This window comes from Rhea americana, unplaced genomic scaffold, assembly GCF_003343005.1.
Source record: "Rhea americana isolate MKP2758 unplaced genomic scaffold, rheAme1 scaffold_163, whole genome shotgun sequence".
In the NCBI taxonomy this organism is placed as follows: domain Eukaryota; kingdom Metazoa; phylum Chordata; class Aves; order Rheiformes; family Rheidae; genus Rhea; species Rhea americana.
This window is the reverse complement of record NW_028185739.1, coordinates 865,039-883,119: the sequence shown is the minus strand read 5'-3', so window position 1 is coordinate 883,119 and position 18,081 is coordinate 865,039. Positions and strand designations below refer to the sequence as shown.

Sequence of the window (18,081 nt, the reverse complement as noted above, 5' to 3'; positions counted from 1 at the left end):
TTCCAGTGCCCATGCAGAAGGGAGGATGCTTTGAGTGTGTGGCCCTTAAAAGGGCTACAGTATGGACAAAAGTCTTCAGAACAGCTGTTCCCCCTGTGACAGGCTGCCAAGTGCTGAATGGCAGCCAACGATGTTCTCAAAACTGGGATAACACAGGGTGCTAAAATCCCTGTTTAATCCGTGTGATTGCAAGGCCTTTTCATGAAAGGAGTCGGCCTTTTTCTGCCCCAGGTGCTGAAAAAGGCAGAACCTTTTTAGCACAGTGTTCAGAGTTGTTCTCAGTGTTTTTCTTTGTTTGACTATACCTTGGCTATACTGATTTTAATTTTACATCTTGTAATGTGATGTGCTTTTTTCTCCCCCCTGCTATTCCCTGAAGAAGCAATGGTTCTTTGATGCATTTTTATGCAATGCCAAAGCAAGCTTAATAAAAATATTAAATGAAATATATGTTCATTCATAATACAACATTGCATCTCATCTACCTATTATCAGTTCCCAGTTACAAATTGCTCCTGGACTCAGTAGGAGCAAGATCCACCAGTGTTCCCATTGCTTTTGATTAGTTTGGGTTATTTTCTGGCATTCCCTTTGTCTGTATATAATCTTTGGAAAGATTATGCTGTTTTATACTCCCAGTTATTCTGAGACATCTCCCTATTGTTTCTTGTAGATGTGCACAATAAATATTTAACAGCAAGAGATGGTCATTCTTCTCATAATCAATATAACCTATTCCTTAACAAGTCAAAACTGCAAAAGTCATGTTTTGCAACAACTGAGGATTAAGTAAAATTTTTCCTTCCTATTAACATGTCCAACATAAGACTTTATACAGCAGTGGCAGCTGAGGGCATGTCAGGTATACGTGGTAGAGACAATCATGACACCACTAAAGCCTATGAATCTGGAAATGTCGGTAGTAGTTTGATCAATGTAACATTCCGGTATAGGCATGCAAGAGTGCTGCTGGGAAGTATTCTTCCCAGCATAAAGCTGCAATATTTGAGATTCAGACACTCTGGACTCTCTAAAGAGGAAGCATGCTACTATTTTGGTAAATATTCTTTGGAACAACGTAGCTCATCATGAAGAAAGGGTTTTTTTTATTTTCTTTTTCGTTTTTTTTGGGGGGGGGGTTGGTTGTTTTACTTTAATCTTTTATATATTCAGTAACTTCAGTTACTGCAGCTGTACTTAGCATTGCTGAGCAGCATCATGTATCTCTAACTTGATGCAGTAASAGCCATAACCTGGGCACTAGTGCTTGACTGCAGTAGAGGTTTGGAGAGTTCTGAGATAATGTTGAAGTACTTACTAAGGAGAAGCACTCTTTTGGAGTTACAGAATTTTAATCCTAGGATGAGATCTRAGCAGATTTCTAGGAAAACAAAGCCTTTGTTGCTCTAATTTTTTTCTGCTAATCTAATTCTGTGCATCAGTCAGTGCTGTTTGGTGCAGGGCTGCGTATGGGTTCTGAAACTGCTGTATGTAAATGTAGCGTGGGAATAATCACCCAGCTTCTGCTCTCTCTGTTAGCACATATCTGCGGTATTGACAGCTCTGTAGAGTGGCAGAATCACGTCCTTACGTCTACACAGCCCCAAAGGCGTGTGCATCATCCTGACAGMCGGCGAGCCCGTGATCGCGGTGCTCCGCAGCGTGCCTGGTCCTCTGCGCTGCCCATGGGCAGACACAYAGCGTTACTGGCGCAAGTGGATATAGGTTGGAGGAGAAGTAGCGGAAGGATTTTAATTTGGTTCCCTGACCCTGAATTCCTGTAACTTTTAGCTGGGATTCCACAGTGTGCTGTTGGAAGAGTCTCAAAGCATAGAGTGCAGCAGCAGTTATTTTCTTAGAGTACAGAGCAATTAATTTGGGCAAGCGTGGAGTTGTATGCATGCGGTAATTAACAAGGAAAGCACCTTAGGCCAGCATAACAGGGTGATGTGGGTGTCCTTCATTTTGAGATTGTTCCTTCTAACTGCAGCAATTTAACTAACTTGATCAATTTAACATCCCTGTGTAGTCATGTAAGTGTGCCATTAGGCAGGTATTCTTAAAAATAGGTTGAAGGACCTGGGCTCTGCCCCAAAAAAGTACCTGCCCTAGGGCACCTTCTTTAAATAAGAATGTGGAGTCCTGTGTAAACTGTCAGCAGTAATCCTTTTACAGGGCTGACTAAATTCTGAAGCTCTGACATGTAGACTGTTCTCTTCCTTATATAGGGCTCTCTTCTGGTGGATAAGTGCTGGGCGGTAATGGAATTGGAATAAAAGGCTTTGGTAACAAAGTATGAACTGGCAGTCCTGACTGAATCTTAAACCTATCCGTGAATATACGTGTAGTTCAAAGGATACGGGCCTGGGTCCCGCTTGCTGCAGTAGCACTTGGTGCATCTCTCTTTCAGAGCTGAGCCTTGAGAATAACATTTGGTCGTTTTGTGCTGCAGATTCACCTGGATAGAAACCTCTGTACTCTTTATATTGCCTTTGCTGAGCTTGTCTGTGTGGGAGGAATCCAGCAGTTGTGCATATCAGAATATTGCCACTGTAGGTCACTGTCGCTCTTATGCCGGAGTGGTTGGTTTTGTTTTATTTCATTGGAAGAAATTTAAACTATATTGAGAGAAGCTATTCTGTTCTGGAATAAGACGATCCATATAGGATGTTGCGTTAATATAACTTTATTTGTTTTAATTCACAGTGTAGTTTATACTGATATAAATACCATTGTGCAGACAAAATTGCTTACTATTCTGCTTAAAAATGTCTGCTGAAGTGATGTCTTAAGTAATCRGATATGTTCGGGGTGAAAATGTCATCTCTTCTGCCTTGCCCATCTTTTGATAAACCGTATCTTTTGAAGCCATAACTTCAGTGCTAGTAAATATGCTGGCAGTGCACTGAATCCAACCGACAAATGCTCATTCTAGAAGGTCTCAGCCTAAAAGACTGATGTAGGTAAGATACAACTGGGGATCAAGAGAAAAGCAGAGGAGAGTGTTCTTAAAAAAAAAAATGTTTATTCTCTTAGAAAAGGCAGGGATTAAATCTGAAAAAAAAAATGAGAAGAGACTGGAGATTGATACATTGGGTTGAGAGGGCCTCATACAAAGAGGTGGTAGAAATATGAATATAGAAGGAAAATTTTGTTTTTTTACTGTTTGGACCTACTAGTTACTTAAGCAGTTATTTGATGTGCTATCTGTTCTCTTTTAAAGACAGAGGTTGGAGGTGGGTGCAGGTAAGGAAATGAGGTGAGTGAGGAGGCTGATTTTATCCAGGTGCACCCGAGCTATTTCTCATAAAGCAGTACAAGTCAGAATTGGAGAACATGGAGCGACTTAGAAGTTGGTTTTTTTGGATAATGACTCATAACAACTTACCCAAAGTGACCTGATTTAGTTAAATGAGGCTAAATATAACGCATGTGAAAAGGACTGACATGTGGGAGGAGACGACAGCAGTTGGCTCTCAGCCTCTCTGTTCTGCAGGGAACATCTTTCACGATTGGTGACTAATAATTTTTACTCCTGTTGCCTTTGGAAATAACATCTCTGCTCCGTTAGCACCTTCTAGGGAGAGGAAGAAAATGTGCTATTCCTAACGTGTTGCCTCTTATCTGCCTTTTTGAATTTCAGCTTACTGCTATGGACAGTGCTATCACTCTGTGGCAGTTCCTCCTCCAGCTCCTCCAAGAGCCTCAGAACAAGAATATCATCTGTTGGACCTCCAACGACGGGGAGTTCAAACTGCTGCAGGCAGAGGAGGTGGCCAGACTCTGGGGAATCCGCAAGAACAAGCCCAGTATGAACTATGATAAACTCAGCCGTGCTCTCAGATACTATTATGTGAAGGTAACTGAGCCCGTAAATCCACCTCCAATCTTTATCCCTCTTACCAGCTTCTGCCTAATGAGCTTTGCTTCCTTTTCCATCCTCTTCAAGGAGATAGGTGTCACTTCTGTCGCCCAGSTTTAAGTGAGGTGTGCTAGTTTACTTTTAGTTATATTTAGTTTTTATTTTCATTTACACCTGGTTCCTCCTCAGTGATAGATTTATAAGGTCTAGGTAGCTTTCTGCAAAATGTTCTCTCTTTTCATTTATATCTTTGCTAATAGGAGCCTTTTTGTGAATAATTATCCCCTTTCTAACCCTTCTGCAAATGCATGTGTCCTTGCAACGGTTAAAATCCTGAACACTCCAGCGTAAGTTAGGGTGAGGGGAACCCCAGATGGTCAAGATAGTGAATACTGCACCATCTTGAGATCTTTTCTGTAGTTGTCCCTACAAAGAGGCTGTCAAAATATGGATTTCTGGTGAGGCAGACCCAAAATCTTCTTCTGTTCCTCTTTGTATTCTGAACTGCACTTATAATGTGATTAGTTGATTGGTCAAGCTAAGCAAGATACTCCTGTAGTTTAGCTAGTATCTTGGGATGACTTGTATGAACCTTTCATTGATGTACAGGTAATGTCAAAAATCTGAACTAGAATTACAAAATTAGATTGTTAACCTTTGTTTCAATAACCTCTCAATAAGCCGTTTATCCCACAACTGTTAYTGTGCGGGTGTGTGAGGTAAGAAAATAAAACACAGTTTCTGAGGAAACTGTCAGTTTGTAGCAGGTGGTATGTTGCATGGAGTTTATTATTGGGTAGCACAGTTTCTTTAATCTTTGTACTGAGAAATCTTATTGATAACAATTGTACAACAAATAAGAATCTTCTTAGGTTGAAATTGTTGCATTTCAGTTATGGACAAAAAAAGTTTGACAAGAGCTACATTGAAATCGCTGATTAGCCTGTATTTTGCTGACTATTCAGCTATTTAGACTACTCCATTCAGCTATTTATTTTCTTTTATTGTCATTTTATTAAGAATAAGAGTGGCTTGATTTGATGCYTTAGGCCTCGATTGTACAAACCTGTAAGCCTTAGTTCTGCAGGTTCTCTTGTGTGTAAGTTAGATTATATTTATTTTACCCAGATGAGTGATCATGACTTAGATGCAGGTAATGGAATATCTTTTGTTTCCTATACGATTTTTTAAAAATATTTTAAACAGAATTGCTCTTCAGTTTTAAGACTATTGTTAGTACATTTGAGGTCAGGTTAAACTCTCCTGCTTCAGTGTTTGAGAGCTCTGGAAATGATACTTTGGGAGCATAACTAAACAGCAAGAATCCAGTCTATCTATCTATATATATATATTAAAAAAAGCRGCTTTTGATTAAAGGATACAGGCTATCTAGACTATCTAATTCCTCAGTCTATTTTAGGCAATGTTTGTAGCAAGGAAATTAATCTGCAGAAGAGCTAAAAATATATATCTTCTTACTCACAGAATATCATTAAAAAAGTGAATGGTAAGAAGTTTGTGTACAAGTTTGTTTCCTATCCGGAGATTTTAAATATGGATCCACTCGTGGTGGGCCGTATAGAAGGAGACCCTGAAATGGCTGGTTTTGCAGAAGTTAGCAGTGCTTCAAAGGATGTGGAAAACTGTGGGAAGGAGAAGTCTCAGTCATGTGGTAAATCCTCCAGCCGCAATGACTATATCCACTCAGGCTTGTACTCCTCTTTTACTCTGAACTCCCTGAACTCTTCCAGTGTAAAACTCTTCAGGTCCATCAAGATTGAGAATCCAGCTGAGAAACTGACAGAGAAGAAACCTGCTCAGGATCTGACACCATCTGTCATCAAGTTTGTAACCATGCCCTCCAAAAAGCCTTCGTCTGTCCCCCTCGTCTCTGCCACTTCAACACTTTCTGCCACTTCAACTGCTTCTGCCACTTCAGCTGTATCTGATCTTCCAGTGGCATCAGAAGACACTCTTCAGACCTTGGAGACTCTTGTTTTACCCAAGTTAACTGCCCCCGAAGCTCCAGCACCTTTGCCAAACTTAACCACCAGCTTCACCCCAACTCCACCTGTATCCTCAGTTTCTCCCACTCTGCAAGTTCCTTCTACACCACCTTCGCCACCCTTGAGCTCTAATCCTGACCTGGACATTGACACGGACATAGAGTCAGTGGCTTCTCAACAGCTAGAGCAGGCTCAGAGCCTTCAGCATCAATCCCCAGAGCCCAAAGAGCAGGATTCATCTGTGCTGGAGAAGGAATTTGTCAATCACCTCTCCAGATCTAAAAAACCCAAAGGGCTAGAGTTGGCTCCTACTTTGGTCATTACAGGCAGTGATCCAAGTCCGTTGGGGATACTGAGCCCTTCTCTCCCAACTGCTTCTCTTACTCCAGCACTTTTCTCTCAGGTAACCAAATTCTATTCCTTAAGCTTCCTTTTTTATTTATTAACTATAGTGGTTATGCTTTAAAACAATAAGAGAGGACAAGTGAAAAATTAATAGTCRGTAGATTATATTTGGAATTCTTAAAATCAAGATGTCACTGCCTCCTTTTATAAAACAGAAGTTTGTTCCAGAACATTTATAATCAGTGTTAGCTTTCACCCTGAAGTGTGCCCAGTGGTATGTCTGCTATACATGTCTGTGCAGTGTTAGCATACGGAGGCAGAGCCCGAACCAGCACCTGCRGGATCATTTGTAAATCTTCCCCGGGTGACAGGGAGTTCTTTCAAAACTCCTAAACCTGTTCCATGTCTTTCAAGTTGATTTTGAAAATYGTTTAAAAATAAACAGAGAACCACTGAGGTAATTGTTTAACTGCGTTCTTTTACTTGATTTAGTAGCCATTTGCRTAAGACTAAAAGTAATGTGAATGGCTGCCTAACTAGTGTGTTATCACTGTGTGGAAGAGGATGGCTTTCATTCCTCATGGAAGATTTGGAAAAGAATTGAATCCAGCTAGACTGTTATATTGTTTGATATATGTTTAATCTCTTTCCTTTAATAAACTGGAGTTGGAAGGAAACTATAGGGAAACTGCTGATTGAAAACCAAAACAGCTAAAATAGCGGAAAAAAATCAAGTGTAGTTGCTCTTTTGGCACCTTCTAAAGTATTTGGCGAGTGAATCTGGAAAATCCCGTGTTTTCAGAAGCTGGATGTAAATTTCTTTTATTGTAGCTGACACCCAGTGTCACCAGGTCACGTGTGTGCCCAGTGCCGGCTGATTTTAAACTCGTAGATTAAGTTTTCCAGAATTGCTTACAGGTGTCATATAGCGAATTGCACAAGTCTGGTTTGCTGTAGGTTTCAGCGGGATTTGGCAGCTGTTGGGAAAAGAGAGCCAATTGCTAAGAAAGGGGAGGGAAAGCAGGATGATGGGTGCTGTTGCTGTTGGATTTGAAGGGAGGACAAGCAGCCTGGTGGAGGAGGGAGGAATGGGAGTCCCCGAAGTCTGGATCCTACCCTGCACAGCTGTAGGAGTTAGATTACTGCGGCTGGATTTACGTATGCTGTGTTTTACTCACAGTGCAGGTTTAACTGATAGCTGACTTTCTTTGCATGTTTTGCAGACGCCCATCTTGCTGACCCCCAGCCCCTTGCTCTCCAGTATTCACTTCTGGAGTACGCTAAGTCCGGTTGCTCCTCTCAGTCCTGCAAGGTTGCAAGGTGCTAATACACTCTTTCAGGTAAGATCCAGCAAGTCCAGCTGGCCTCTGCCGTTGAGCCGCGTTGTCAGTACCTTTCTCAGAAGAGCTGTAGGCATCAGTTAGCCCAAAAATCTGATGGCAAATTTAGGCCAGTAACATTTACTGCATAATATGTTAGGCAGTTTTATAGTAGGTATTTCAGGACTTCATCCATACTTAGATTACTTAGCTAATTTAAGTTTGAAATCCTAATAAGTCATTTGTCTTTGAAAATTTCCTTTAATTCAAGGGATCATTTTATAGAGAAATAAAATAGCAATTTCTATTTTCTGTCCCCTATGTTAGCTTTCATGAGCAAGTTTAATTTTATTGTGATGTTTACTCTGTTTTAAGTATATTGTAAATGTTGATGTTTCAGAAATGTTTTAAATTAATGGTAGTCTGTGTTGTAGTTAGAGATGGAATTTTTTTAGGTCTGTCCCTCCTGTAAAAATTGCCTTCCTCTACCTTTATGGGTTCAGACTTTATGAGAAATGGAACTTGGTGCTCCCTATTGGTTCCTGTAATAGTTTGTTACAGCTTCTTCTGCTGAAATACATTAATTAAATCTCACTACTAGTAGGAAGGGAGATTTTGCATTGATGTAATCTCTGTAGCAATGTGTAGCACAGTTCTGCATGATCTTGATATTCTGCTCTCTTCTCATGTTTAGAAATTCTCAGTTTCATTGTATTCAATGCATATTTTTATTTAAGTAATATATTTTAAAAGTCCTCAAGTTGTAATTGCTGATGCTTTTCCTTCACCTTTTATTTTGGAACTGGAATAACCAACCATATCTGTTGCCTGATTCTGCTTAGACAGAGGATGAAATTTACAGAATTGTCTTTTGGATTTATATCTGTCATCTCCATGGAGATGAAGGGAGTAGCTTATATGTACTGTCAGAATAGGATTTAAACAAAGAGATCTGAAAATCCATTGGATCTGTTTCTCTATAAATAGTTGATAATGAATTGAGGAACAATTTAGAATATTTGTTCCCAATGACCTGTATTAAAATCACTGAATTGTGATCTTACTAGTTTAATACATAGACCATGCTCAGTGCAGAGGTTACAGACTGTGTTGTCCTCTCTGCACGGTTGTACTCGTTATAATAGCTGGATCTATACAGTCTGTGGTGCACTGGCATTTGAAAAATCCATTACTTGGAGGAAGCCAAAGAGATTCCTTGAAAGTGTTTTTGGAGTGTTATGGGGGAACTTTTATAGACACAGATATGAGAGAAACAGTAAATTAAAGGGCCTCTTTCTTAATCATTTCTGTTTTGTCTCTTAGTTTCCATCAGTGCTGAACAGTCACGGGCCATTTACTCTGTCTGGACTGGATGGACCCTCTACCCCTGGCCCATTTTCCCCTGATCTCCAGAAGACATAGCACATGAACTCATGGAAAGGACATTTTGGCGAGCAAAGGAAAGATATGACACTTATATTTAACCATGTTTTTTAAATGAGCAATTTATAATTCCACAGAGATTATCAACAGTCATACCATTCCCAATTAAAATGCCTTTTTTTGCAAAATTCCCTTTTTTGAAGACCCAAATTGGGAATGTATATGCAAACGCCTTAATAGGAGCCAAAGCTCCAGTCTCTTCCCTTCTTGGTTTGGAAGATTTCACTATGAGTAAAGGGAGTTTCAGTTTGTGTTGCAGTAGCTGAGTCTGCACTGATTGCAGTAAATGGTATCAGAGAAATCTTTTCTTTCTGACTCTTGGAAACCCTTCTGTTGTTCTGCTTCCTGTGCTTGGCAAGAAGAAATCTAATTGTGATTGAAGCTGGCATTCCAGGAAATGCTAGGGAAAGGGGTGTGCACACTCAGCTTTGCCTTGGGGCCTGATAACTTCTGCAGCAACAAAACAGCTCACGTCTTATCTACTGTAAAAACAACTTATCTTTTTGCAGGGAGCAATTTTCAAGGAATGCTCAATGACGGTGTTATTGAGATACAGACAATTTTTGAATGGCACTGCATACAAACAGTTCAGCCTCTCCGAGAAGTGGACTGGTTAGCTTCTGGATGCTTCCCTGCCCTCCCTCCGGTGAGCAGGCAAGGCCTGGAGACACGTGAATGGTGGGGTTAGTTCCTTTCAGTTCTCAGATTGTTTGAATGTTAAAGTCCAAACATTTCTTTTGCCAGAAATCTGTTACAAAGCTTGTAATTTGACTGCTAGGAAATTAGCAGAATGATGGATTTTATGTGAGATTTGGAGGGTGTGTCTGTGCTTGGTGAGGTTGCTGCCTGATGCTAGAGCTTCAGACCCAAGCAGTGGGTGAGAACACTAACGTCTGAGCATTAACGTTACTGCTCTTTTCCCACAGACACCTGAAGCGGAAAARTTCCTTTTCTCCTAGCTCTTATCTCAAGTTTGCTTTAAATTTATTCCATTTTTTTGTTTGAGGAAGAACTGAAACCCAGAAAAAGTTAGTCATAGTGTGTACACACAGTTGAGAGGTGTCACACTGTATCAACCTTACTGTAAATTTGTGCTTGCTTATTTTTCTTGGTGGCTTGGTGTGTATGGATTAGTACAAGATTAGTTTCCAGAGCCATTTGAAACACTGATGAAACTAAATTTGTAGATAGATTTTTAGAACCTCAGGAGGCCTTTTAAGAGAACTGAGGAATGAAAGAAGAGAGATTCTTCTCACAGCCCCTTGGAGACTGGATGTCTTGGTGTCTTGGCACTGGGCTGTGTGCCCTTCCACTTTGGCCATCTGCTGTCAGGCAGCGACTTCTGCTTGCTACTCACGTATGTACATTGAGTTGGTGATGCAAGATAATCTTCGGCATAAAATGTCCACTAGGAAACASAGACCATCTCTTTGCTTTGACCTCTTGCTGGCTTAGACTGAAGTATTAATGAGCAGAGAAAGATTGTACCTTCAGAGCAAGAGAAGCTGGCGTTGTACTTTTACGTAGTACACCTGTCTTACRGATCAATGGTGAACTCGATTTTCGCGAGTTTTCCCTTTGCCACTTTTGCAGGCTCTGAATTTACTTTATTGCGTGTATGACGATACCCTTGACTTAATTTACTGCAGTGACGTTATCTTTCTGTATCCTGGCATTGAGATATACAAACCACATAGTATATTTCTGATATGCTACCCTACGTAGTCGGGTGTAATAGTGTTGCTTTTGGGGTGCTGTTCATGCAGAAAGTCCCCTGTCCAGTGGGAGGCTGGAGAAAAGAATATGCCTGTCTTTAAGTGGAGATAGCAGGGAGTTMTCTGATACAGTGAACTGTCTTCCCCTTAGGTCAGTCAGAGGCATAATACTGCTGCACGCTTTAGACATCAGCAGATAAAGTTCCTGTGCCGGTGGCTCTTAAAATGACAATGTGCAATATTGACTTTTTTTTTTTTTTAATGCAGAAAGAATGCTGCAGATCGTGATTAAGAGCAGGCATCTGGAATTTTCTGGTTTGCATGACAGTTTATGAGTCTGCTCTAGAAAATATATATAGGTATATATAAATAGCAGCACTTTCAATGGTTGTATTAGGTTGGCCAATTTTATACCCACTGAGTGTGTGGACCTGACAGCAACATTGCAGACTAGGATTAGAATTTAAAAATAATTAATGAGCACTAATGACGTGCAATTAAAGACTTGCAATTTAATTGCTTCCCTTTCCTTGTCCTATGGAGAAAAGCCAAGTTTATTTGTTTAAAAGTTGTGTATGTGCACACATGCACTTAATTTTTTGTAGACTGTATCACTTTGAGTATAGGAACRCAAGAGAACCAAATGCTGATGTAGCTTGTCAGTTCTGCTTGGCCTAGTGTCATGCTCTTCTCCAAGCAGTTTTACAAGATTGCACTGCCATAGGTGGTTGATGAGATACACCTTCATCTTTTCTTTGGGAATACCTTCTTCAGAGGAAATTAATATGTGTGTGTTTGGTTTCAATCTGGAAGTGTCCAGCTTTCTGACAGGAAGCACTGAGAAGATAATTACTTTTGCTTCTTATGCACACGCCTAAGAAAATAAAAGTCCCATATAGGATTATAATCTCAGGAGGCAGTGGGCAAAGCAAGTTGAAAGGGTAAGTGAGATGAGGTGGGAGAGAAGATGCTTGCTCACCTTTTCTCCATTACAGCTTCCAGGTTTCCTGAGGTAATACTGTTCTGTGTGTGCTGTCTCACTAAACACACATTCAGTAACCAGTATATAACTGTCAGCTTTTTTGATTTGGCACATTCCTGACAGCACAGTGTTGCTGTGACTTCCTTGGAGCTTGGTTACATGAATTGCTGGTACGCTACCAGCTCACTTCTGGAGTATTTTGCAGCTTTTTGCAGCTTGTTTTTTAATACAGTGTAGGGAAGGTGGGAGTTAATACAGACTCTCTTTTAGTTACCACGTTAGCCGTTTGTAATAAGGATATAATACCGTGTTGGTTTAAAAAAATTAATAGTGCAGCATTAGGAAAACATTTTATTACATTAAAATTCATGTTGCTGAAGTAGCCATGGTATTCTTGAATGCTTGATAGTTTTTGCATTGTGATAGTTGATTCATAGATGATAGTAGAATTAGACTGGATGAGCATGGAAGCTGAACATCTGTCTTGCTTCTAGACGTCTCTCTTCCATGTCATTGCCACTTTGTAGTAGTACTGCGGAGTTGAAAAGCTTGTGCTGCTGTTGCTGTCTGTGCCATGCCTGGCTTTTTTGCAGGATGCCACTAGCAACATGTGCTGCTAGCAAAGGCAATCCATGGAAAGAAGAAATGTGTTAATAATACCCTGTGGTTATAGAACCATACTTGTTTTGCCTCTACTTGTGTTCAGAGATGTAATCTTAGTAATAAGGGTGATAGAGGAACGTGTTTTCTTTAACAGTAGCTTAAGTCTAGATCCTTGTTTCAGAAAACTGGTCTTCAGCGGTGTCTGCTGAATGTTATTCCTATGCACTGTTTCTGGCACACTGAAGTTGCAATTTTGTTGTAGGTCAGGAAGTAATGAAATTCATTGAATTTGAGAATTCATTGTATTCACTTAATGTCCAAAGACTTCAGTATCCATGCAGTCATTGACGTAATGGAGCRTGCATTGTATTGCAGTGAAAGGCTTTGGCTATTCAGTGGTTTGTCTAGGAAAACTTCATCTTTTGATATGTTTTCAACCTCAGATAGCTAGCAAATAGATTGTTTTTGTTTATAGTGTTCATTTTAACCTCGTGAAGGCTGCTTATGTTTGTATCTTCCTTTACACAGCTTTTWAAAACGCAATCGTTGCTTAATGTAAGAAGACTCCCTCATGATGTCAACTTACTTTCATGCAAGAACTTCTGCAAATTGAGATCGGATAAAAGAACTAGATTATYGCATTGATACAATTTCTCAGGTGAACTGAAATGCAGAGTTCTGATCCACTTCTGTAGCATTTTTCTAGTGCTGCGTTCAGAAGCCTACAGTCCTGACAGTCTACTGGCTATCCATGTTTTATTCATATACCTTTTTAGTTACTTTTTTGCTACTGTTTTATAGCATTTTTTGTATGTACTCATGTTTTACTATACAATTTAACCTCTTCTTTTTTTTAATGCATACTTGTTTACAAGACACATCTCAGTGTTGTATCAAGAGGCTATCTTGGTATTGTCAGCTATGAAATAAACTACATCAGTAGTTAAGGAACATTGTCAAAGTTGACAGATATTTTAAAACTTGATGTTTGGGTTTTGGGTGTCCACAACAATTCTGTTCTGTTTTGTTCCTTTGTTCTCCTATGTGAGGAATGTACATACCTTCTGGCCTCTAAGGTCTTAGGTATGGATAGTTTATTTGGTCTTAATAATTGTGGAGCATGGTAATGCAAACAAACAGCGTGAGCCCCACAGGATCTTGTACTCAGCAGACAAGTTGATAATCCATTAGAAATGCAGTCACATTGTTTAGAAGCTGATTTGGGACATTTTAATGAGGTATAGCATGTCTTGCTTAAACAGGAATTTTTATGGTTTGATTTCACTTAATTAAACTGTAAGTGGCAATGGCTGCTCGTTAGTCTGAACAGTATTAGCAAATCTGCTTAATGTAGAAGCCTTTGGCTATTGCCATCAGGTTGAGTGGTGATTAATGTGAAATGCTAAAGTTGATCTGCTGAAACCAGAAGCTCTCAGATAAAGATTAAAAGATAAATGCAGTGACAATTGTTTTATGCAGCTCTTCAGGGCTGTTAACTGCGAAAGGCGTTTTCCTGGAATTGAAATCTGTGGACATGGCATTCCACTTCGTTCGAGCTAATAGTTACTGGCTCCATAGAGCCCTTTACAAAAGCTGATTCTGGACAGAGAGACATTTTAGAAAATGGAACCAAACCCTTTCTCTGTAGCCTGCTCTTAGTTGTAAGGATGTAATATTGGAACTGCAAAGCCACAGTAATGGCAGTGCTGCCATATTTCTGCGATCTGTGTTATGTGTTGTTAACACACTTGTTTAAATTTCCTGACTGTCTTGGTGCCATCTGAAGCAGAAGGATTAAACTTTGTCTTTGGATATCTAGTGGATCCTCAACTTAGAAAGTACAGGTTTTTGCCTTTGTGCAAAGAACAAATTAAGAAGGGAGAATATGTTCACAGCAGAATGCTGATCCTTTTTGGAGGATGCAGCTTYGCTGACCGTGACTATGCTTTTTAAAAAAATGTAACTTGCAAGGTAAGAAAACTGGGCAGGGCCCAATATTTTGTCTTGAATATATTGTCTTGAGTATAATATGTTAATGTATTTCCCTTTTGAGGTAGCAAGATGTCAGCAGCTTCATATATAGTATTCTACAAAAACCAATAAACTGACTAGATTTGATTTTTATTTACCCTCCCTCTCCAAAGAATGTTGTAGAAGATTTTGACTGTGGAGCTATTCCAGACATCCGATAAAAAAAAAAAAAAAGCATACTCTGACAGCTGAAAACTTTGTTTTTTATATGCATTGTTTAACTGAGACTGGAATAGCTCTCTTCATATGAACATAAGTAAGTTTGTACACACCTACTGCTTGTGAGGATGTGTGTTCATTATGTATTCTAGCTTTCAGACTTGTACAAATAGCGCTTACAGTGTATACTGAAAGTAAATGCTGCACGGTGCAGTTGCCACTTTTAAATGTTTTGCACATGCTGTTGTGGGTTTTTTTTGGGGGGGGGAGGGCAAAGGGAATGTAGTACTCAAATCCATTATACCACAATGTGTTGCCAAAGGTTATTTATAAATGCAACTTTGACATTGTTATATGCCACATATTTCAAAAAGTGTCTTAAATTTATCTCTGAATAGTTTTATGTTCATGGAACAGAAATTGAGACTCTTCCCCCAAACACATGCTTCTCRGTTGAGACCACGCGCTGCAGAAGGTTTTCATCTCAGAGTCTTGTCTTAGTTTTGTAACGTGGTAATTATGAAATTCTGGAAAACAGGGGTCTTGTAATGGAGACACTGAATGACCTGTGAGCAGCGCAGATAAGGAGGGTAGAGGAGAGAAGAGGTTGGAACGTGTTGTGTTTGGAGCCCGTTTCAGTCCTTGAGCAGTACCTGCAGTAGTGCTCTATTAATAACTGGAAACTTTTCTGTTTTGTTTTGTTCTGTTCTGTTCTTTAAACATAGGAAGGCTTTGTGGATGGCCTCTGCATGGTTCCTAGCGTGTGCTGTGTGCTAGAGGGGTTACAATACCTGGGTTTGCTCTAGGCTCCTTGAGATGTGCTGTGTTTTCTTTTTTTTTCTTTTTTTCTGGCTAGCATGTCTTAAATCTTCAGGCTTTGAAACTGCTTTATAGAATTGTGTTGACTTTTTTGTTCTGCTGTTGTTCAGTTGCACAGAGTTTTTTATATCGGATGTACTAGTTTTAATGTTAATTCTCTGTGAACAGGGTTCAGATTATTCATTGTAGTTTTTTTAAAAAAAGAAAAGTTGTATTCTGAAACTCCCTTTTAAAATCCTGTTTGTATTCTGTTGCAGTGTTACCAGATGGCCTTATGTACGTCACAGTGTTTTGTGATAAGTACAGTAGCACATTTAATGCTTATTTCCCTCCCCCCTCTGTTTTTATAGCTGAGAAATATATTCTTAATGATAGAGGTGAATAAATGGACAAATTGTAATGACATGTACAGTAAGGACATGAGTATTAGTTGTTCTTCTCTAATGTATTTTAGGACAGCTGGAATTAATCTGAGACTGAAACAGCTCTGAACAGGGATAGTTAACCAGCAAGAAACTTTGTCTTGGGAAATCTGAGAATCTTTTTTCTGATGGCAGGTTTGCATTGTGTCCCAGAGGCTTGTAAATCAGATTAGATCTGTTGACTTCAGTGGAAGGGATCTGATTTAACTAGCTGAGAATCTTTTCCTTGCAGTTTTTTGTCTAATGGCTGAGACTGGACTTAAGGAAGGGAAATGGAAGTTAAATTTTAGAGAACTTACTTAAATAAACTAATCAGCTATGATAATATGTGACAGTTGTTGTTCTGTTTATTTTTAAAGTGCACATCTGTTTTGGAAAGTGACTTGCTGATGCTTTTAGTGTTAATTGAATTTTTAAGTTAAGCTGGGTTCATTGAAAAGCAGCAGATGATGTTTGCAGGCTTTTTTTTTTTTTAAAAAAAAAATACTACAGCAGCTCTGACATCTTTACATGGAGTAAACTGAGGAGACAATCATGTTGGTTAACTCACTCTTTAACTCTGAAATAGAGTCCATTTTACTTTTCCTGTAAGTTAAGTAGAACTATCAGTAAAATTACATGAATTCAGCAGATATTTTCTATTACTCTTTCCAGAACAGAATTGCATTTAATATATACTACCAAGTCAAGAGATTAAGTAAATTTCTGTTACTGTRTAGTGAATGTCTGCTAACTTCCTACACTAGAAATTTATTCTAGACATGGTCTTTTAGAAACAACTGTAACCTTGCACCGCTTTGGTGCTCTGGTTACGGCTGGGTAAACCTGCCTGGGATAGAGTAGCTTCTCAGTCTAACATCTTTTTTGAAAAGCATACCTTATAATACAGAGTATCTTAATGCCATTGTGTTAAAAAAAAAAAATGCTGGTATGTAATGCAAGTACATAAATAGCCAAAGTTTTCAGTAATTGTTTGGTGTTTGTTACTAAATTTGCTTTTATTTAACCTTCCAAGATAACATATTAGGAAGACCTTCAGCATGTTGATAGTATATTGAAAAAAAAGTAAGATCAGCTTTACTATAGCAAATATGCAGTTATTTGAATGCATTTCAGGTGTGGCAACAATTCAGAGGGCAAAGTTCTAAGATACAAAGCTTGCTTTGGAGGAGGTGCACTATAATGATACTTCAAAGTATCAAATGCTGCTTTTAAAGAGTGGCATATTGGCAGTTATTATTCAAACATAATGAAGGTCTTTCCTGAGAAATCAGGTGACTTTTCTATTGCTTCATTTTTCTGTGCAAAAAAAAAAAAAAAAAAAAAAAAAAATCAATGTATTGCAATCTTTTTTAAAAATGGGGTGGGAATAGTTAAAGAAAACTATTTTATGTAAGAACTGACAGAGGGATTTGCTTTGTATAATGCAAGCTGGCTTTAAAAAAGCATTGTAGCAAATTATTCAAGTCAATCATATGTTAATAGTTATGTGCAACCAGACATGCAAAACAATTGTATTTTTTTAAATAAATATTTTTAACAAAGTTACTCATCCTTTGACTGTCTTTTCTGTAGAGGAAATTAAAAGTTACAGCTGCAGGGCAGCTCTGTGATGATGAGGGAGCTCATCATACCTCGAGCTAACCTGTCTGCTCACAGAGGCACAGGCTCCCTTACGTCTTGCTGAATGGAGAGTGATGGAGTTGCTGTTGCTAACTCTGTAGTGCTGCACAGTCTTTTTTGCCAGATCAGGTACCACTTGTTTCAAGTTAAGATTTCCTTTGGTGAGTAGCTCCAGGCTACAGAATGATGATGGTAAAATGAAGATTTGCATTACCAAGCAGGCTTTTAACCAAACAGAAACTCTATTCTGGCACTAGCATTTAGCCAGGTCTTGTCAACCTTGCAAGGATACAACAAGACTTTTATATACAGCTGCCATCCTCTGTACTGACATGTATGCAATTTCTCTTAGTAAACTTCTGTCAAACTAAACATCATTTTATGATTTCATGCTAATTTCCTCTGTACAGGGATGGAGACAACGCTCTCATAGGGCTCTGTTAATGACAGATTTTATTTTCTGCTGCAAATGAGCTTTTTCAACACCACTCTTCTCATCCCAGCTATCTCAAGTGGAATAACAGTGGCATCCTGTGGTGCTAGAGAAGAATTACACCTCATTGTGCACTGGATGTGAGGTAGGAGTGCTAATGACTAGGAATGCACTGARGTACATTTAGGAGAAAGCCCCTAAACTCGATTGCATTTAACATTCTCTCCCTGTGCATTCAGCTTGAGACACAGAAAGTCAATTCAACAAGTCAACTCTTCTGAAAGCTCAGAAATTATACAGAAGACACCTGTGGCTGCTT

The 18,081-nt window shown here is 39.1% G+C and overlaps 1 protein-coding gene across 3 annotated transcripts; it reads left to right on the top strand.

Annotated features, from left to right (window-relative positions):
- The first annotated feature begins 3,646 nt into the window (after window positions 1-3,646).
- Window positions 3,647-18,081, top strand: ELK4 (ETS transcription factor ELK4). 3 transcript variants are annotated; one of them, XR_014895270.1, is made up of 6 exons: window positions 3,647-3,859; window positions 5,348-6,271; window positions 7,437-7,553; window positions 8,856-9,621; window positions 17,833-17,907; window positions 18,002-18,081. XR_014895270.1 is itself a non-coding variant. In XM_085300376.1 (4 exons), the coding sequence occupies exons 1-4, from the start codon at window positions 3,653-3,655 to the stop codon at window positions 8,952-8,954; spliced, it is 1,347 nt and encodes a 448-aa protein (XP_085156502.1). In that variant the 5' UTR covers window positions 3,647-3,652; the 3' UTR covers window positions 8,955-17,254. The 3 variants fall into 3 exon arrangements, 1 of the variants encoding a protein (XP_085156502.1); XR_014895269.1 differs by having other exon boundaries at window positions 8,856-9,658; window positions 17,740-17,907; XM_085300376.1 differs by lacking the exons at window positions 17,833-17,907; window positions 18,002-18,081 and having other exon boundaries at window positions 8,856-17,254.